This window comes from Humulus lupulus, chromosome 6 (assembly GCF_963169125.1).
Source record: "Humulus lupulus chromosome 6, drHumLupu1.1, whole genome shotgun sequence".
Classification (NCBI taxonomy): domain Eukaryota; kingdom Viridiplantae; phylum Streptophyta; class Magnoliopsida; order Rosales; family Cannabaceae; genus Humulus; species Humulus lupulus.
The window spans coordinates 222,143,388-222,159,903 of record NC_084798.1 but is presented as its reverse complement, the minus strand read 5'-3'; the positions used below and the strand labels follow the sequence as shown (position 1 = coordinate 222,159,903).

The following is a 16,516-nucleotide window of genomic DNA, read 5'->3' as shown; positions in this document are numbered from 1 at the left end:
ATTTCGTCCTCGAAATTTACTTATCAAATAACTCCGGATACCAGCCTTGCATGTCCTCCTCTAACTCCCACGTTGCCTCGCGTTCAGAACTATTGCTCCATAGGACTTTGACTAAAGGAAGGCTCTTAGACCGTAACTACTTCATCCCTCTATCTAGGATGCTAACCAGTCGTTCCTCGTAACTTAAGTCTTTCTGGAGCGCTATTGTATCGTACTTGAGGACGTGAGATGGGTCTGACACATATTTGCGTAGCATCGAGATGTGGAAGACGTTGTGACTAACGGCTAGTGCTGGCGGTAAGGCTAGTCTATACGCAATTGTTCCCACTTTGTCCAATATCTAAAAGGACCTATGAATCGGGGACTAAGCTTGCCTTTCTTTCCGAACCGCTTGACACTTTTTATAGGAGATATCTTGATCTCCAACTTGGAATTCCACATCGCGTCGCTTGGTATCCGCATATCTTTTCTGACGGCTTTGAGCAGCCAGCATACGCTGTCTAATAAGCGTTACTACTTCTTGAGCTTGTCTAACAGCTTCGGGCGCTAGAAGCTGCCTTTCTCCTACCTCGTCCTAGTGCAACGGTGATCGGTACCTTCGTCCATATAGCAACTTATAAGGTGCCATTCCGATCGTTGACTGGTAGCTGTTGTTGTACGAGAACTCGATCAATGGTAAGTACTTGCTCCACGATCCTCCGAAATCAAGTACACATGCGCGTAGCATATCCTCTAAAATATGAATCGTACACTCGGACTGCCCATCCGTCTGAGGATGGAAAGCTGTACTAAGGCTTAACTTAGTACCCATATCTCGCTGTAAGTTTCTCCAAAATCTTGACGTAAATACCGATCCTCTATCTGACACTATCGTCTTGGGGATTCCATGCAGTCGTACAATCTCTTGGATGTAGATGTCTGCATATTGGTCTGCCGTAAATGAAGTCTTAACAGGCAGAAAATGAGCCGACTTGGTTAGTCTATCTATTACTATCCAAGCGGAATCATGCTGCTTATTCGTCTTTGGCAGACCCGTCACGAAGTCCATGGCTATATCGTCCCACTTCCATTCTGATACGCTAAGCAGTTACAATGATCCTGCAGGTCGTTGATGCTCCGCCTTCACTTGCTGGCATACAAGACACTTAGATACATACTCTGCTATGTCCTTCTTCATCCCTGGCCACCAATAGACTGCCTTGATGTCATGAGTCATCTTGGTAGACCCTGGATGAACTGAGTACGGAGTATTGTGCGCTTCTTCTAGGATCGTCTTCTTAATACCTTGATCGTCTGGCACGCATACCCGATCCTTATATCTCAATAAACCTTGACTGGATATTGAGAAATCTGTAGTCTTGCCTTCTCTGACTGCATCCATGTGTGATGCTAGTGTGTCGTCATGTCCTTGACCAATTCGTATATCCTCTAACAAATTTGATTGGATAGACAGGTTAGCCAGCTTGTCTACAATCACTTCTATTCTGGCACTGATAAGCTCCTGCTGTAGCGGCTTTTCTATTCCGGATAAGACTGCTAAGTTCCCATAGTTTTTCCTACTAAGCACATCGGCAACTACGTTCGCCTTCCCTGGGTGGTATAGGATTTCGCAGTCGTAATCCTCTACTAACTCTAACCACATGCGCTTGCCTCATGTTAAGCTCCTTCTGCGTAAAGAAGTATTTTAAACTCTTGTGGTCCGTATAAATCTCGCACCGTTCTCCGTAAAGATAATGGCGCCAGATTTTCAACGCAAAGACCACCGCTGCCAACTCCATATCGTGAGTTGGATAGCGTTGTTCATACTCTTTCAACTGACGTGAGGCGTAGGCTATCACCTTGTCGTTTTGCATCAACACGCATCCCAATCCTAGCTTTGATGCATCGCATAAGACAACGAACTTATCGTCGGGTGTCGGTATACTAAGTACTGGTGTTGAGCAAAGCTTATCTTTAAGCAACTGGAAACTTTCTTCCCACTTATCGTTCCAGTTAAACTTTTGTTGCTTCCGGGTCAGGTTGGTGAGTGGAGTGGCTATCTTAGAAAAACCCTCTACAAACTTCCTATAATAACCTGCTAGCCCTAAGAAGCTTCTTACCTCTGACGCGTTCTTTGGTCTAGGCCAATCCTTCACGGCCTCTACCTTCGATGGATCTACTGCAACTCCGTCTTTTGATATGATGTGCCCGAGGAACGCCACTTGCGAAAGCCAAAATTCGCATTTCTTGAACTTGGCGTAAAGTTTATGCTCATTCAATCGCGTCAAAATCAACCTTAAGTGTTCCTCGTGCTCTACTTCATCCTTGGAGTAAATTAAAATGTCGTCGATGAACACAAGGACGAATTTATCCAAGTAGTCCTTGAAGACCCTATTCATTAAATCCATAAACGCGGCTGGTGCGTTAGTAAGACCAAAAGACATAACCAAGAACTCGTAATGTCCATAACGAGTCCTAAAGGCTGTCTTAGGAATATCTTCTCCCTTTACCTTGAGCTGATGATACCTGGACCGTAAATCGATTTTTGATAATACCGTCGCGCCTCGGAGTTGATCGAATAAATCGTCAATCCGAGGTAGCGGGTACTTGTTCTTAATCGTTACTTTGTTCAGCTCACGGTAGTCTATGCACATTTGCATACTTCCGTCCTTCTTCTTCACGAATAGTACCGGAGCTCCCCATGGTGAATGGCTTGGCCTAATGAAACCCAAGTCTAGGAGTTCTTGTAGCTGCGTCTTTAACTCCTTGAGTTCCGTAGGTGCCATCCGATATGGTGCCTTAGAGATAGGCTCGGTGCCTGGTACTAATTCTATCGTGAAGTCTATCTCTCGAGTTGGCGGCAATCCTGGCAAGTCATCGGGGAAAACTTCTGGAAATTCTTGTATAACCCGAACATCTCCAACTTTAAGTGATGTCTCCTTCTCCACATTTGCGATGTTGTCTAAGAACGCTTGGCATCCTTTCTCCATCATTCTTTGAGCTTTGAGAGATGACACTAACGGGGTGCGTAATCCTGAAGCTTGTCCCATGAAGCATCGTCTCTGGCCGTCAGGAGTCTCGAACATCACCTTCTTGCGTTTGCAGTCGATCGTTGCGCCATGCCGTGCTAGCCGATCCATGCCTAGTATTATGTCGAAGTCCTTGATCACTAGCTTTATCAGGTCTCCTTCTAGTTCTATGTCCTCAATCTTGATCGGTACGCCTTGTACTATTCGTGATGATAGAACTACTTTTCCCGAAGGCATCTCGGTTACAAACCTAGTTCTAAATCTTTCACTAGGTTTGTCTAGTTTTTCTATCATTCCTAACGAGATATACGAGTATACTGCTCCCAAATCAAGTGATACTAGAACATATACTATCGAGGATAGGATCTGACCTGTAAATGCTTGTTACTAGCATGGGTTCCTCCTTGGGTCAAGACAAAGACTTTGGTTTGGAACCATCGTTTAATCCCTCTTCTCCTCACTAACATTCATCTGAATCCTTTCTACTTTTATTGCCGTTTCTAGAACATTGGCATAGGTAGTGGTTCCCAGGTCTGCTAGCTTAACCCCTAATTCCATCTTTGGTCTAAGTCCTCTGACGAACTTGGTCAACCTCGTAAATTTGGTTGGGATCAACTCTGGTGCAAACTTGACTAATCTGTTGAACTGACGAGCATATTCTTCTATCATTAGCGATGACTGCCGAGGTGTAATACTTCTTGTGGAACAGCTCCTTAAATCTTGTCCATATCATGGTTGTGACATCGTTAGTCTGCTGAACTAAGTCCCACCATATTCTGGCATCCTTCCTGAGTAATGACGAGACGCAGGATATGCGGTCCGTATTACTGAGGTTCATGTGCGTAAGAATTGGCTTCACATTCCTTAGCCACTCTTCTGCCTCAAAGGGGTCTATAGTCCCTTCGAAGTTTGGAGCGTGCTGCTTGCGGAACCTTTCATACACTGACTCCATATAGGGTACTGGATGTGGCGCGTAGTTCGTCACTGGCCATCCCCCATATGGACCAACTTGTTGGGGTGCTAGGGCCATATATTGTAGCTGCGGCTGCGGTTGCGGCGGAGGCTGAGGCTGAGTCTGCGCCTGTTGACGTTGTTGCTGCAAGAGTTCCTTGACTTGCTGTCGCCGTCTAGCGATTTCCGCGGTGTTGTCAGCTGACGGTGTCGGCGCGTTGCGGCTAGTAGTAGCACGCACTCCTCTTCTGCGAACTGGAGGGCATCATTGGTCGTTGGAACAACGTTGGAGGCGTTTCCGTTGGTGCGTGCAGATCTTCAGAGCGACATCTTCACCAAAAGTTCTAACAGTTGAGAACTTGTTAGAACTTACCCTAATAGGCTCTAAGGCAAAAACTTATTCTAAAACAAACATATCTCGGACCTATTTATTATGACTTCTTATGAAAAATTATATAGGTCTTTATTTATTATCAGAGTGGGTTTCTATACTTAGAAAAACAAGTCATCTTTATTTTCTAAGTGTGTTTCTAATCTTCCTATATGACTTAATCCTCAGGCTCGAAACTTATCTTTGTTCCAAAGTTAACCATATTGAGGGAGGGCTGGGATCAGTAAATCGTTCCCACTACTAAGGCCCCCTAACTCTCAATAAGGAAACTTGGTTCATTGATTTGTATCCACCCTCAACAAACTTAGCCATTATTCATTTTATTTATTACTTATTATGATTGCGAAAATAAAATTAAACTCATACATGATGATAAAATAACATGAAATTAATTTGGAAAAAAAATAATTTTCACTTATTACAATCATAAAATAAAGAAATAAACAAAACAAACAATGAAAAACTAGCTATTCTAAAAATCGGGATCTTCTACATCCGATCCTTCATCTAGCATATCATCATCTATCTCCTTATAATCATCATTGTCTTGAGCCTCAAAATTTCCTCGGGGAAGATTCAAGAAGATCCTATGTTGTTGCTCATTAGTGAATTGAAACTCTAAATTATAGGTGAACTTAAGTATGAGAGAATAATATCTTAGGGCTGCTTGTAAGTCATCATCATTATTTATATTCTCCCATATTTCTTCTAAAGTTAAAATTGCTGAAGGAAAATCTTTTAAAAGCCTAATTACTAGGACATATTGTTCTGCAGCTCTCATCATGATTTGCTTAGACTCTTGAAGGTGACCTATCTCTTTGTGGAACGAGATCAATCTCCGAGTGATCCTTTCTAGTGCTCCTACGGTGTTTCTTGGCTCCCTTATTCTTTTTAAAGCCTTAATGGCTCGGATATCCTCATTGCCTAAAGCTCCATTCATTCTTAACTGAAACATAAACACTAAAGGTGTTAGCTATACACATAGGCAAAGTAACTTGTAACTTAAACACTTACTTGGCGGTCAGATTCGGAGCTTTGAGCGTGTGTATCGAGGAGAACTTCATGCAAAAGAACCGTTTCTCTGATACCAACTGTAATGACCCACTAATCTAGACTCTTGGACCATTATCGAACTATACATACAAATTCTTACTAAAAACATACATTTGCGAAAATACCATAATTTATTATAAACTTGTAGAAACAAAGGTTACTTTCACAAAATAAGTAGGATATGGGTACCCATTGTCTTTAAAAAAAAAATAACTTAAAGTAAAAAGAGTTACATAGAAGATGCGGAAAATACATTTAAAACCATAAAAAACATAAACAAGACTACATCCTCGAATTGAATAACGCTCGGCCCCCTTGACTCCATTCACCATCGATACACATCCTCTAAGCGTCACGAATCTTACCGCCTCTAAAGCTTATTTTCCTGCACATAAAACAGAAAGGAATGAGCCTAATGCCCAGCAAGGAAAATCTAACACATAGTCATACACATAAATTTCATAATGAACGTAAAGACATATCATAACACATAATACACTTATTATAATGGCCATTATTACTTGGGGTCCCATAGACTAAACAAGCTTATGCCCATGAGATTAGTGGGGTCCTACCAGCTAAATAGGCTTATGCCCACAATCTTTTTGGGGTCTTGTTAGTCAAATAGGGCATAAGCCCAAGCCTACAACAAACACATGCATAACATATTCATAACATACTCATAACATATCATAACATAACACATAAGATAACATAAACATAAACATAAACATATAGATTCTAGCCTATTTTCCTTACCAAAGTTACCGGGATATAATGGACTGAGTTGGGACTTTTGGAACACTCCTAAAACCATAATGAACAAGAGTGAGTTGAAAGAAGGAAAGAGATGAAAAGGAAATGGGAAGACTAAACCATTTGAGAAACATGCTTACCGAAACTTATGTGCTCAAGAACTTAGATACCCTAACCAAAATGAAGATTATGGTTAGAGATTGAGTAGAAGACTATGAGAAAGAAAATAACATAATACAGAAATGAACTAGAGTTTTGGTTACCTCAAAGACTTGTAAGATCAATCTAACCACAACCGAAATACTAACGAATCTCACTTCCCAAAGTGTTTGATAAGCTTATGATTTCCCAACCAGGTGTTTACACTCTCACACTCACTTAACACTAGCAGCTTCTGAACTTAGAGCAAAAGGTGAATAATGGCTGGGTACTAGGTCCTATTTATAGAGTTTGGAGATGAAAAGATCTTGATTTTACTTGAATAAAAATAATGGCTTTTTAGGTGAAAATCATTTGAATAATCGTTCAGCAGAGGCTGAAGACTCATTCAAAAGATGCTGGACTGTTGAAGGAGTTTGAATGGCTGAAAGGAAATGAATTCAAAAGAGTTTGAATTTATGCTGAAGGAGGCGATATATCGCCCCCCTGTAGGCGATATATCGCCTGGGCCAGTATGCCCGAGGCGACCGTGCATCGTTTCGTGTTTTCCGTATCTACGTGCTGCGATATATCGCCCCCTATAGCTGCGATATATCGGCACACGCTGAATATTTAAACACGAAATTACACATTTTTAGCTAAGTTTGAATGGAGTAAACAGCCTTGACTAAGCCCTCAACGTACTCAAAGCTGCTGTCTGACCCTATAACATTCAGACTTTACTCCTTATTAGATTTAATCTTCAAAAATACTTAATCCTTAATCACCATTCATAACATGTGCTTAAAATCCAATTGGTTGATGTCTAAACCTTATAATATAATAAATATAATCCTTAATATCAGTCACTTTAATCAAACCTTAGGTTATACTTAATATTCTTAAACTATAGATTAAACTTAGAAAATCTATAAGTACTACTATGAGTGTCCAAATAATTCCCGGTCTGAACCAAAAATCCACAGTAACAATGATAATACTATACATATTATCATACTACTATCTATCTTAGCTAAGTAAAGTTCTTGGACTCTACAACAGTTTAATACGACCATTTCAAAATCTTTAAAATCCTGCACTCAGAAAATCCCATAACATTTATTAGAAGATATGTAGTTTTTTTTTTTTAGTTTTGACAGCATAACAACTTAAATTTGGCATATCCCAAAATTTAAAACAACACCCAAGTAATGCCCTCTTATGATTCCAAAATTTTGTGTTTCATTTGTGCTCTTTGCATCTTTAGTTTTATTCATTTAGTTTTTGAATTCGGAATTATATTTTGTCACCCACACCACAAACAATTCATACTATTATTAAAAAAAATTAATTCTACCATAACCCAATTACTGAAATACTAACTCATCCAAAACTGAAAAATACACACATCAAAACAGATATTACACAAATCAAATATATATAATATCAACACACATATATATTTTTGGGTTTTATGCCCTTATAAAACCATGTCAGACATGTAGCACGATTTCATATTATCAATAAAAGTAGTAGAAATCATTTAGTTTGACAACTGTGTTGCTTGCTTGTTTTATTACATGATTATTGAAATAATACAAACATTTATAAAATCCCGAACATATGGATATATACAATTATAGTGACTAGGTCACAGTGGATTATAGTTGTAATTATATGTTCAAAAGAACGAGTCCTAAGATTAGATCAGTGCATTGGATTTTCACTGATTAGGCAATCTACGATATGATCTACTTACACATTCAAGGTGTGATGTCTTGTCCAAGGCTTCGACCAAGTAGATAAGATCGAATGTATTTAGTTACATCGGACTAGGATCGATATTGATTATTGATTGATAAATAAGTATCGTTGTTATCAAATCTAATTAATGTCACAACGTTGACCATATATTAAGTCGATCTTAATTCTGAGTGATAATATTCTGCTAATTATATTATTTAAATCTTTTGACTTGTTCGTTACCAGCTTACCCTACGGTCTAGCCCATACTTACATCTTGGAGATTTATTAGTGTAATTGAGTGGGAGTATTATTCATAGATACGAAATCTATAACTTCTGTATGAGAAGTGAAAAGATGATTTCCTTAATTGCTTTGTTCAAAAGGTTAAATGATTGAGATCTCATTTCTGTGATTAAGTCCACGGAAATATCATTTATAAGGAACTTAGTGGGAGTTAAGGATAAAATACTGATGAGGGGTAAAACGGTAATTTGCACCCAGCTCGTTAGTAAGTCATCGATAGAGGATTGACTGATTGTAATGGTTATAACAATGGATAACGTATTTATGGTTTTGAAAATACGTTCTATGAATTCAAGAGTTCAATTCCGAGTCTATAGTGGAGTCACGAGGAATTAATAAGGTAGTGAAATTATTCGTAAATAAATTCACGGTAACTTGTTGGAGCTTGATTTCATGGATCCATGGTCCCGGCATCACCTTTGAGTAAATCATCTAGAATGTCTCAATTAATTGATTTAATTATCAATTATGATTTTTTTAAGTTGACTAGGTCAATTTTGGAAAATTTACAGAGATATGAGATTTAGATAATAAAAGAGAATCTTTGGGTAAATTTATTAATATTGATAAATTGGTATCAATATAAATAAATAATATTAAATCAAGTTTCAAATTATAATTAGTTAATTTGAATAAGGATTTAATTAATTAATTAAAAATAAATAAATAAATAAAATGTTTTGAATTTAGGCCCTATTGGGATTTAAATTCAAAACAAAGAGATTGGGCCCAAGTCCATTTATGGCAGCCCAATGCTTTTATTTTTGTTTATTATTTTTAATTAATTTAAATTTAAATAAATCTCATTAAGTTGCCTATATAAGGAATATGATATCTAGGGTTTTCAAAGAGGAAGCAAGTCAGTCTCAGTTGATTTGGGTAAGTGAAAACCTAGACACTCTAATCATTTCTTAGCCACAATCTCTTCTTCTTTTCTAGATCTCTATCTCATGTGTTGAGAACCAGCCCACACTAGTTCTAGGTTGATCAAAGGCTTGGTGAGGAAGACTGTGTTTCTGATCTTGTTCAATCTCTTGATAATACTCTGCTGCAGAAATGAATCAAGGGTTAGAGAGATTGAATGATGGAGTTGTTCCAATTCCGCTGCGTAATGTAAGTTCTTACTTTACTTTGTATTTGTATCAATTTCATAGGAGCATGTTCTAGGAATTTGCATGTTTGTTTGATAATATGTAAATTGCATGAAAATAAATAAAGATCCTGAAATGAGTTTTTCCAACATATATATATATTGGGAACGACTACAACGCATCCCTTTTTTGCAACACCGGTGCATCCTTTTCTAATTTCGGCACCTGGATAGATATAATCCCAATTTTTTTATATGACGGTGTATATTGTAGGTATTTAGAATATCCTGCAAATTTTCAAGAAATTCTGAATAGTTTACGAAGCCGAAAACGGAGTTCAAACTGTCAAATTTTACACGCGTACACAAAAAAACAGGTACGCGTGCAACAGACAGTTTATACCCTGTTTTGGTACCATAATTTATTCAGAATTTCTTGAAAATTTGTAGGATGTTCTAGATAGCTATAATGTACACCATCATATAAAATTTTTTGGGATTATAACTATTTAGGTGCCGAAATAGAAAAAGGATGCACCGGTGTTGCAAAAAAATGAGATACGTTGTAGTTGCTCCCTATATATGTTGTAGTCGCTCCCTGTATATATTATAGACATACACAAATATATATAACACATATATATAAAACACATACACAAATACATATAATATAGGACAGATTTAATATACAAATACATATAACATACCTATATCAAGTAGCTCCTACACAACCGGAGGTCTGAAGCTCTGTTGTGTCGTCACTGCCGTGGCCCATGGAGAAGAGTAGCTAGCCATGGAGAACAGAGTCACACATAAATATATATATATATATATAAAACAAAGTTGTTGGAATAGAAGAAAAATCACAAAACAAACCTGTGGAGTGTGAAAAGAGAAGAGACGCGGAGAAGAGAAGAGACGAGGGGTTGTGCTAATTTTTAACCTCTGCATAAGTATTAGCGGCAGGACCCGCCGCTATTATAAGTATTAGCGGTAGTCCGCCGCTAATAAAGTTAATTACCCGTCGCAAATACTATTAGCGGCGGATAGTCCGCCTCTAATCAAAGTGATTATCCGCCACTAATAAAACTTAAAAACTTTTTCCGGGAATTTCATTTGGTATATTGGCAGCGTACGATCGACCGCTAATATTGGTAAGTCTGCCGTTAATATATATTTTAATATATTATTTAAATACTCATACATTATTAGCGGCGGACCCCCTAGTTCGCCGCTAATAGCCTGTACAATATAGGCGGACTGTGTCCGCCGCTAATACTTACGCCGTAAATGGTGGTAATTGTTGTAGTGCTATTTCTTTAACCTCTTTTATAAATGTTGATAGCGAAAAAGGCAGTCAACAGATTGATTTACATGTTAATGATAACACAATCCGCTGAGGTATTTATTTAATTATTAATGTTTGTTAATCTTTGAAGTTTTTAATTTAAATTATTGATCTTGATCTTCTATCATTTTCATCTTATTTTTGTATAATGTTTTAGATGTTATCGGGTGTTTATGTCGTGTGGGTAATATTGAAATTGTTGGAGGTGATTGGGAAAAAAGAGACATCAAAGTTGTAACAAATTAGTAAGTATAAGTTAATCAATAAATCTTCAAATAGATTATGTAGCATCATTAATCGAAAGATTTTCCACCATCTCCAATGGTGTGGAAGCTATTGCGAGTACTAATATATTTATATTTTATTTAATTATTATTATTATTTAAAATGAATAAAAAATAATAAAATTGCATAACCATCTTATTTTTTATCTGCTTATTTGTGGTTAATTAATTTACTATTATTATTATTTTAAATTTAAATAAGATATAATTTTTTATTTATAATAATATGTTGATATCTATTTTTGTAGACTTTTTATAAAATTAAAGATATTTATAAAAAAATATCTTTTTGTATATGAATATGAATATAAATTTAAATAATTATTTTTAAATTAATGATTCTCGATCGATATTATTAAATATATTATTGTTATTATTATTATTATTATTATATGTGAAGTTTTGGTACAATTTGAATTGAATCTTATAATTATGATACAAAAACCTATAATCTCTGTCAATAATTATTCCCTTTTTTCGAAAGAGATACGAGTAAATAAAATAGAAAAAATCTAAATTTATCATTTCATCAAAATATGATACTACATAGAAAATTTAATATATGTATATGTATTGTAATATCTTTTAGTAGCAATAGTATATATATAATAACTTATCACACTTGTCAACTTCTAAAACTAACATGTATATATAGTGCCACTGATCAATGACATATTCGCACATTTAGGAAGTTGCCATAAAAGATAAACAATGATCATGTCCAGAAATCCAATTCATCAAATCTAAATGAATTGGATACAAAATACTAATTCAGATGAGAATGAAAATGTTGATTTCTCTTCACTGATCATTTTTACCTTTTGAAACCTTTCTTTCATGTCAAAAACCTTACTATATTCTCAAACCTTTTTTTTAGTATTATTGAGATCTCAACTAAATTCCTTTGCTCTGAGATTTTTCTTTTTAGTACTGTTTTGCTCCGGAGCCCTGTTGTGGTCTTTGTTTCAATCTACAAATAGTTTCATTTTCGTCATTGGTTATTATGTCTTTCATCTTTTGGTTGTAGAAATGGTTTATTTTCTTAGGTTTTTGTCTTCTTCTTCTTTGATATTTTGTTCGAATAAAATTGTAGTGATTATGTAAGATAACACATGTTTCTACAATGAAAATGTATTTCTCATTATAAATAGAAATCTTGTACCGGCATAATAAAGTCTAAAATATACATAATTTGAACATAAAGATAATTACAAGTCTAAATTATCTAAAATCTCACACTTATAAAAGTCTACAACAAGTCTAAAATATTCAAAGTCTCGTACATATATAATAAAGTCCATATAAAATAATGTTCATAACAAAGTCTCATGAAATAAAAAGTTGATAACTCCATACAATAAAGTCCAACTCATCAAAACAAACTTCCAAAGGCAATATATTTCTGCAAAATGACTACAATATCACCCCCAAACAAAATCCATTGTTGAACCAAGGATAAAGAAGAGACTCTCCAAAATATTATTTTGGATGATAAACCTGAAAAGTTCATAAGAAAAATTAATATTACACAAACTTGACAACGTCAGTTGCTTAACAGAGGAAGAGGGATCACAATTCATCATGTTGAAACAACAATATGAAAACAAGAATCTATTCCACTGCATAGTTTTATCTACAGCAGCATAATATATATATATATATATAAAAAAAAGAGAAATGAGAATGAGAGAGAGACTGTACCAGTGGGGTGCGTGAGAATAATGTGAGCTGAGAGCTGCACGAAACAAAGAAACGAGAGGCTTCGGTTAAATATGTTTAAATTCTTATATTTGTCTAATTAAATTTAATTATAATAATAAACTTAAGCATTCCCAACACTAAATCTTCCCCAAGTATTTTTTTGTCACAATAGATAACAATTGGCTTTATAATCAATGTCGGAATAAATTAAAATGGATACTGATTAAACAATACATATAAACATTATTAAAATTACTTTATTAGTTAGCTCTAGAAATTATTATTATTATTATTATTATTATTATTATTATTATTATTATGTGTAATAAAACGAAATATGCTTATAGATTACATTACACACTACAGCCAATCACAAAGTTCCTGGATTAAATAAAACAAATGGTTAAAGTGTTATATATGTAGTTTATTAGGAAAATGTATACATAATTCATTTTTAATAACTATTTAAGAAATACTTTGAATTTAAAATTCGAATACAAAACAATATCTTATTCTGCCTATTTCTTACAATTACATTGTTTGTATTATTATTATTATTATTATTATTAAACTACAACAACCTATAAAGAATTCCACATTATAATTGACCAGGCAAATATATACTATTGTTTTTTAATTATCTAAATTTGAAAAAGAAAATATAAGTGAAGAGTATTACAAAAAGATACCTTATAATAATGGTAATTCTTGATGCAACGAAGAACTAGATGCATTACTATCAAAAGTTGATGACGTGGAAGCATTCCAAGAGTAGTCTATAACTTCAGGTTGTGCATATGCTAGCTCTTCATAATCATGTTGACTACCCTTTGCATCTTTATTATCAATGACTTGTATCCTCTCGAGCTCCATTGCTACTTCTTTCATGGTAGGTCTATTCCTTCCGTTCAAGTGTAAGCATTTTTGTGCAAGATTAGCAACAATTAAGATCTCTTCTTTTAGCACATCTTTGACAATTTGACCATCAAGAATATCGAACAGACTACTGCTATTTTCCTCCATTGTCATTATGAAATATGTTGCCAAACTTCTTCCTTCCTCTGATCTTGCAGCAGATATTGCTTTTTGTCCAGTCAAGAGCTCAACAAGAATCACTCCAAAACTATAAACATCACTCTTATCTGTAAATTGGCTTGTTTGAAAATATTCTAGATCTAGATAACCAAATGTGCCATAAACTACCGTGGTCAAGTGTGTTTGCTCTAAGGAAATAGTTCTTGATGTACCAAAGTCTGCAACTTTAGCTCTCAATTTTTCATCAAGGAGTATGTTTGTAGACTTGACATCTCGATGATAAATTGGAAAAGAAGCTGCTGAGTGTAAGTATGAGAGAGCTCCCGCAACTTCAGTTGCAATTCGTAATCGCATGCTCCATGTAAAAGGAAACTCTACATTTTTGTCATGAATATACTCAGAAAGCGTTCCGTTTGGGACAAATTCATAAACTAGAAGTGGAACATCTGTCTCCAAACAACAACCCAATAGCTTGACAACATGTCTATGATTGATTTGCGTAAGAATAACAACCTCATTAATGAATTCTGAGAGTTTGGCTTCATCAATTATTTTAGACTTCTTTATCGCAACAATCTTTCCATCTTCCAACATTCCTTTGTACACAGTTCCTTGACCTCCTTGTCCAAGAACTCTGTCTATACTAAAGTTATTTGTTACCTTCTCTAACTCTTTTGCATCGAACAACTTGGTTTGCTCGACATTGTTTTCACTCGATTGTATTTGCTGTTCCAACAAAAGGCCACCATTTCGTTTGAAAAATATTTTCTTCTGTTTAATTTCTTTTCTTTTCTTTATGAATTTGTATAGTCTCCATGTACCAAAAACAAGTACTAAGACTCCAAGAGCACTCCCAACTCCTGTTTAACAATTTATGAATAAATAAACACAAATATATGTCATTTTTTTAATCAAAGCATTAACAATTAGTTTGTAATATTAAATTGGCGTAAATAAAATAAAACTTTATATTGCTTTTATTTCTCTTCAAAACTTTAATTTTTAAATATAAATTTTATGATAAATAAACAGAATTATCACAATAACTTATTTTTCAAGGTATTATGAAAATTGATCTTTTGTATTTTTTTTTTATTTAATGTTCATTCATATCAACAAGTTTACTCTATGAGATGACCCACATACACACATTGCTTTGTAGAGTGACATGAAATTTCTATTGTGTCACTTAAAAAAGGGATGCAAATGTCTCTATTTTATTGTAGTAATGTTCGAGTAAAAAGGTGGCAAAATTCCAATTATTCAAATTTCAAAACTTTTATAGTAACACCGTGCATGCATTAATATTATAAAATATTATTTTATGAAGAATTGATAAGCAGGCATACATACCAAATTATAAATATGCATTGTATATAAAACCATACCTATAAAAATAAATTTGCTCTTGTAAATATGCAGGCAAAACATGTGTTTTAAATATGTCAAAATACGTAACATTAAGGGACCAACTTAGGAGGGCGGGAACATAATAAGGATCATGGGATGTTTTATTTTTATAAATTTCATAACGATCAATCAGGAATGCATATTTGCAATATTCGTTATCACGATTTGTTGCAAGAGTCGTACTAGAATTATTATCCATGGAGATTTTGAAGCTGGCACCACTGTCTATAGAGAAAGAAGTACTACGACAACATTTAACGCCATCGTCGCAATTACTAAAATCAACATTATTACTACTATTGAATGATGATGATGAGCAGGTGGAACTGCTGCTGGTGCACCCATCCTGGACGAGCCTGTTACCGCTCCTTGTTTCGTACTTGGCAAAAGCACCACAACTTACTGCAACAAAGTCATTCTCAGAAGAATAGTAGAAGGGGCTTCCTGTTAAATTTGCTGATTTTTTGCTTGTCTTATTTGCACAGTTGAAGAAACTGATGGGGCTTCTCACCTGAACCCATTCGGATGGTCTACTGTCGTAATTATCAAGTATAGAAATGTTAAGTACCTGTAGTTGTAGTTGAGTGTGTTCGAGGAAAGGCGTAGTAGAGTTGTGACAGGAGATTTCGAACCATTTGTCAATATAACAATTGGACGATCCAATTCCGAATGGGAATGGGATAGTTATGTTTCCGCACTTTTCTGGACAGCCAGGTTTGACAAATATAGCTAGCACTGTTGACGATGTTGTCATTAATAACCATCCAGTTATGATAACAAACAAATAGTTCAGCATAGTAGTCACTACCATTCTCTTCTCTCTTCTTTATTATAATGATCACTTTGCCGTAGTCTCGTATAATCGTATCTAACAAATAAATAAAACACAGTAAGTACACAAATCTATAAAAACAGTAAGAGAATATGTTGTGATACGTACCAGAAGGGAGTGATCTTTGTGATATTATTTCCACCAGAGAGAGATGAGAAAAGTTGTGTGACATTAGTGATCAGAATATTTATATATATATATAAAGAAGAGTTGAGGAAACATCCACAACTGAAAAGTCTTTGGCTGAACCAAACATTTCCCCTACAAATCATGGCCTACCCTATTAATTTGAACATAAATTTATAAGACAAGTCAATAAATACTATGATATTCAAACATAAGTAGTACTCGAACTGTGGCCTACCCTATTAATTTGAACATATTAAATATAAAAAGAGCAGGAAAGAAGAAAATTAGGCGTTGGATTTATTTGACTTGATAAGTCTTTCATTTTTTTTATTATTTAAAAA

At 35.0% G+C, this 16,516-nt stretch overlaps 1 protein-coding gene across 1 annotated transcript; it reads right to left on the bottom strand.

Moving 5' to 3' along the window:
• Positions 1-12,336: 12,336 nt before the first annotated feature.
• LOC133786167 (wall-associated receptor kinase-like 9) lies at positions 12,337-16,077 on the bottom strand. The gene is made up of 4 exons (XM_062225377.1): positions 15,278-16,077; positions 13,459-14,664; positions 12,770-12,803; positions 12,337-12,565 (listed from the first exon to the last, which is right to left on the bottom strand). Exons 1-2 carry the CDS (start codon positions 16,023-16,025, stop codon positions 13,460-13,462), a joined length of 1,953 nt encoding a protein of 650 aa, XP_062081361.1. The 5' UTR covers positions 16,026-16,077; the 3' UTR covers positions 12,337-12,565; positions 12,770-12,803; position 13,459.
• Between the last annotated feature and the right edge of the window lie 439 nt (positions 16,078-16,516).

Excerpts from the sequence above, each read along its gene's own strand:
- LOC133786167 (XM_062225377.1), bottom strand. The coding sequence starts at position 16,025 with ATGGTAGTGACTACTATGCTGAACTATTTGTTTGTTATCATAACTGGA. Across the intron at positions 14,665-15,277 it reads TTATGTTCCCGCCCTCCTAA|GAGTTGGGAGTGCTCTTGGA; the intron begins GTTGGTCCCTTA and ends ATTGTTAAACAG.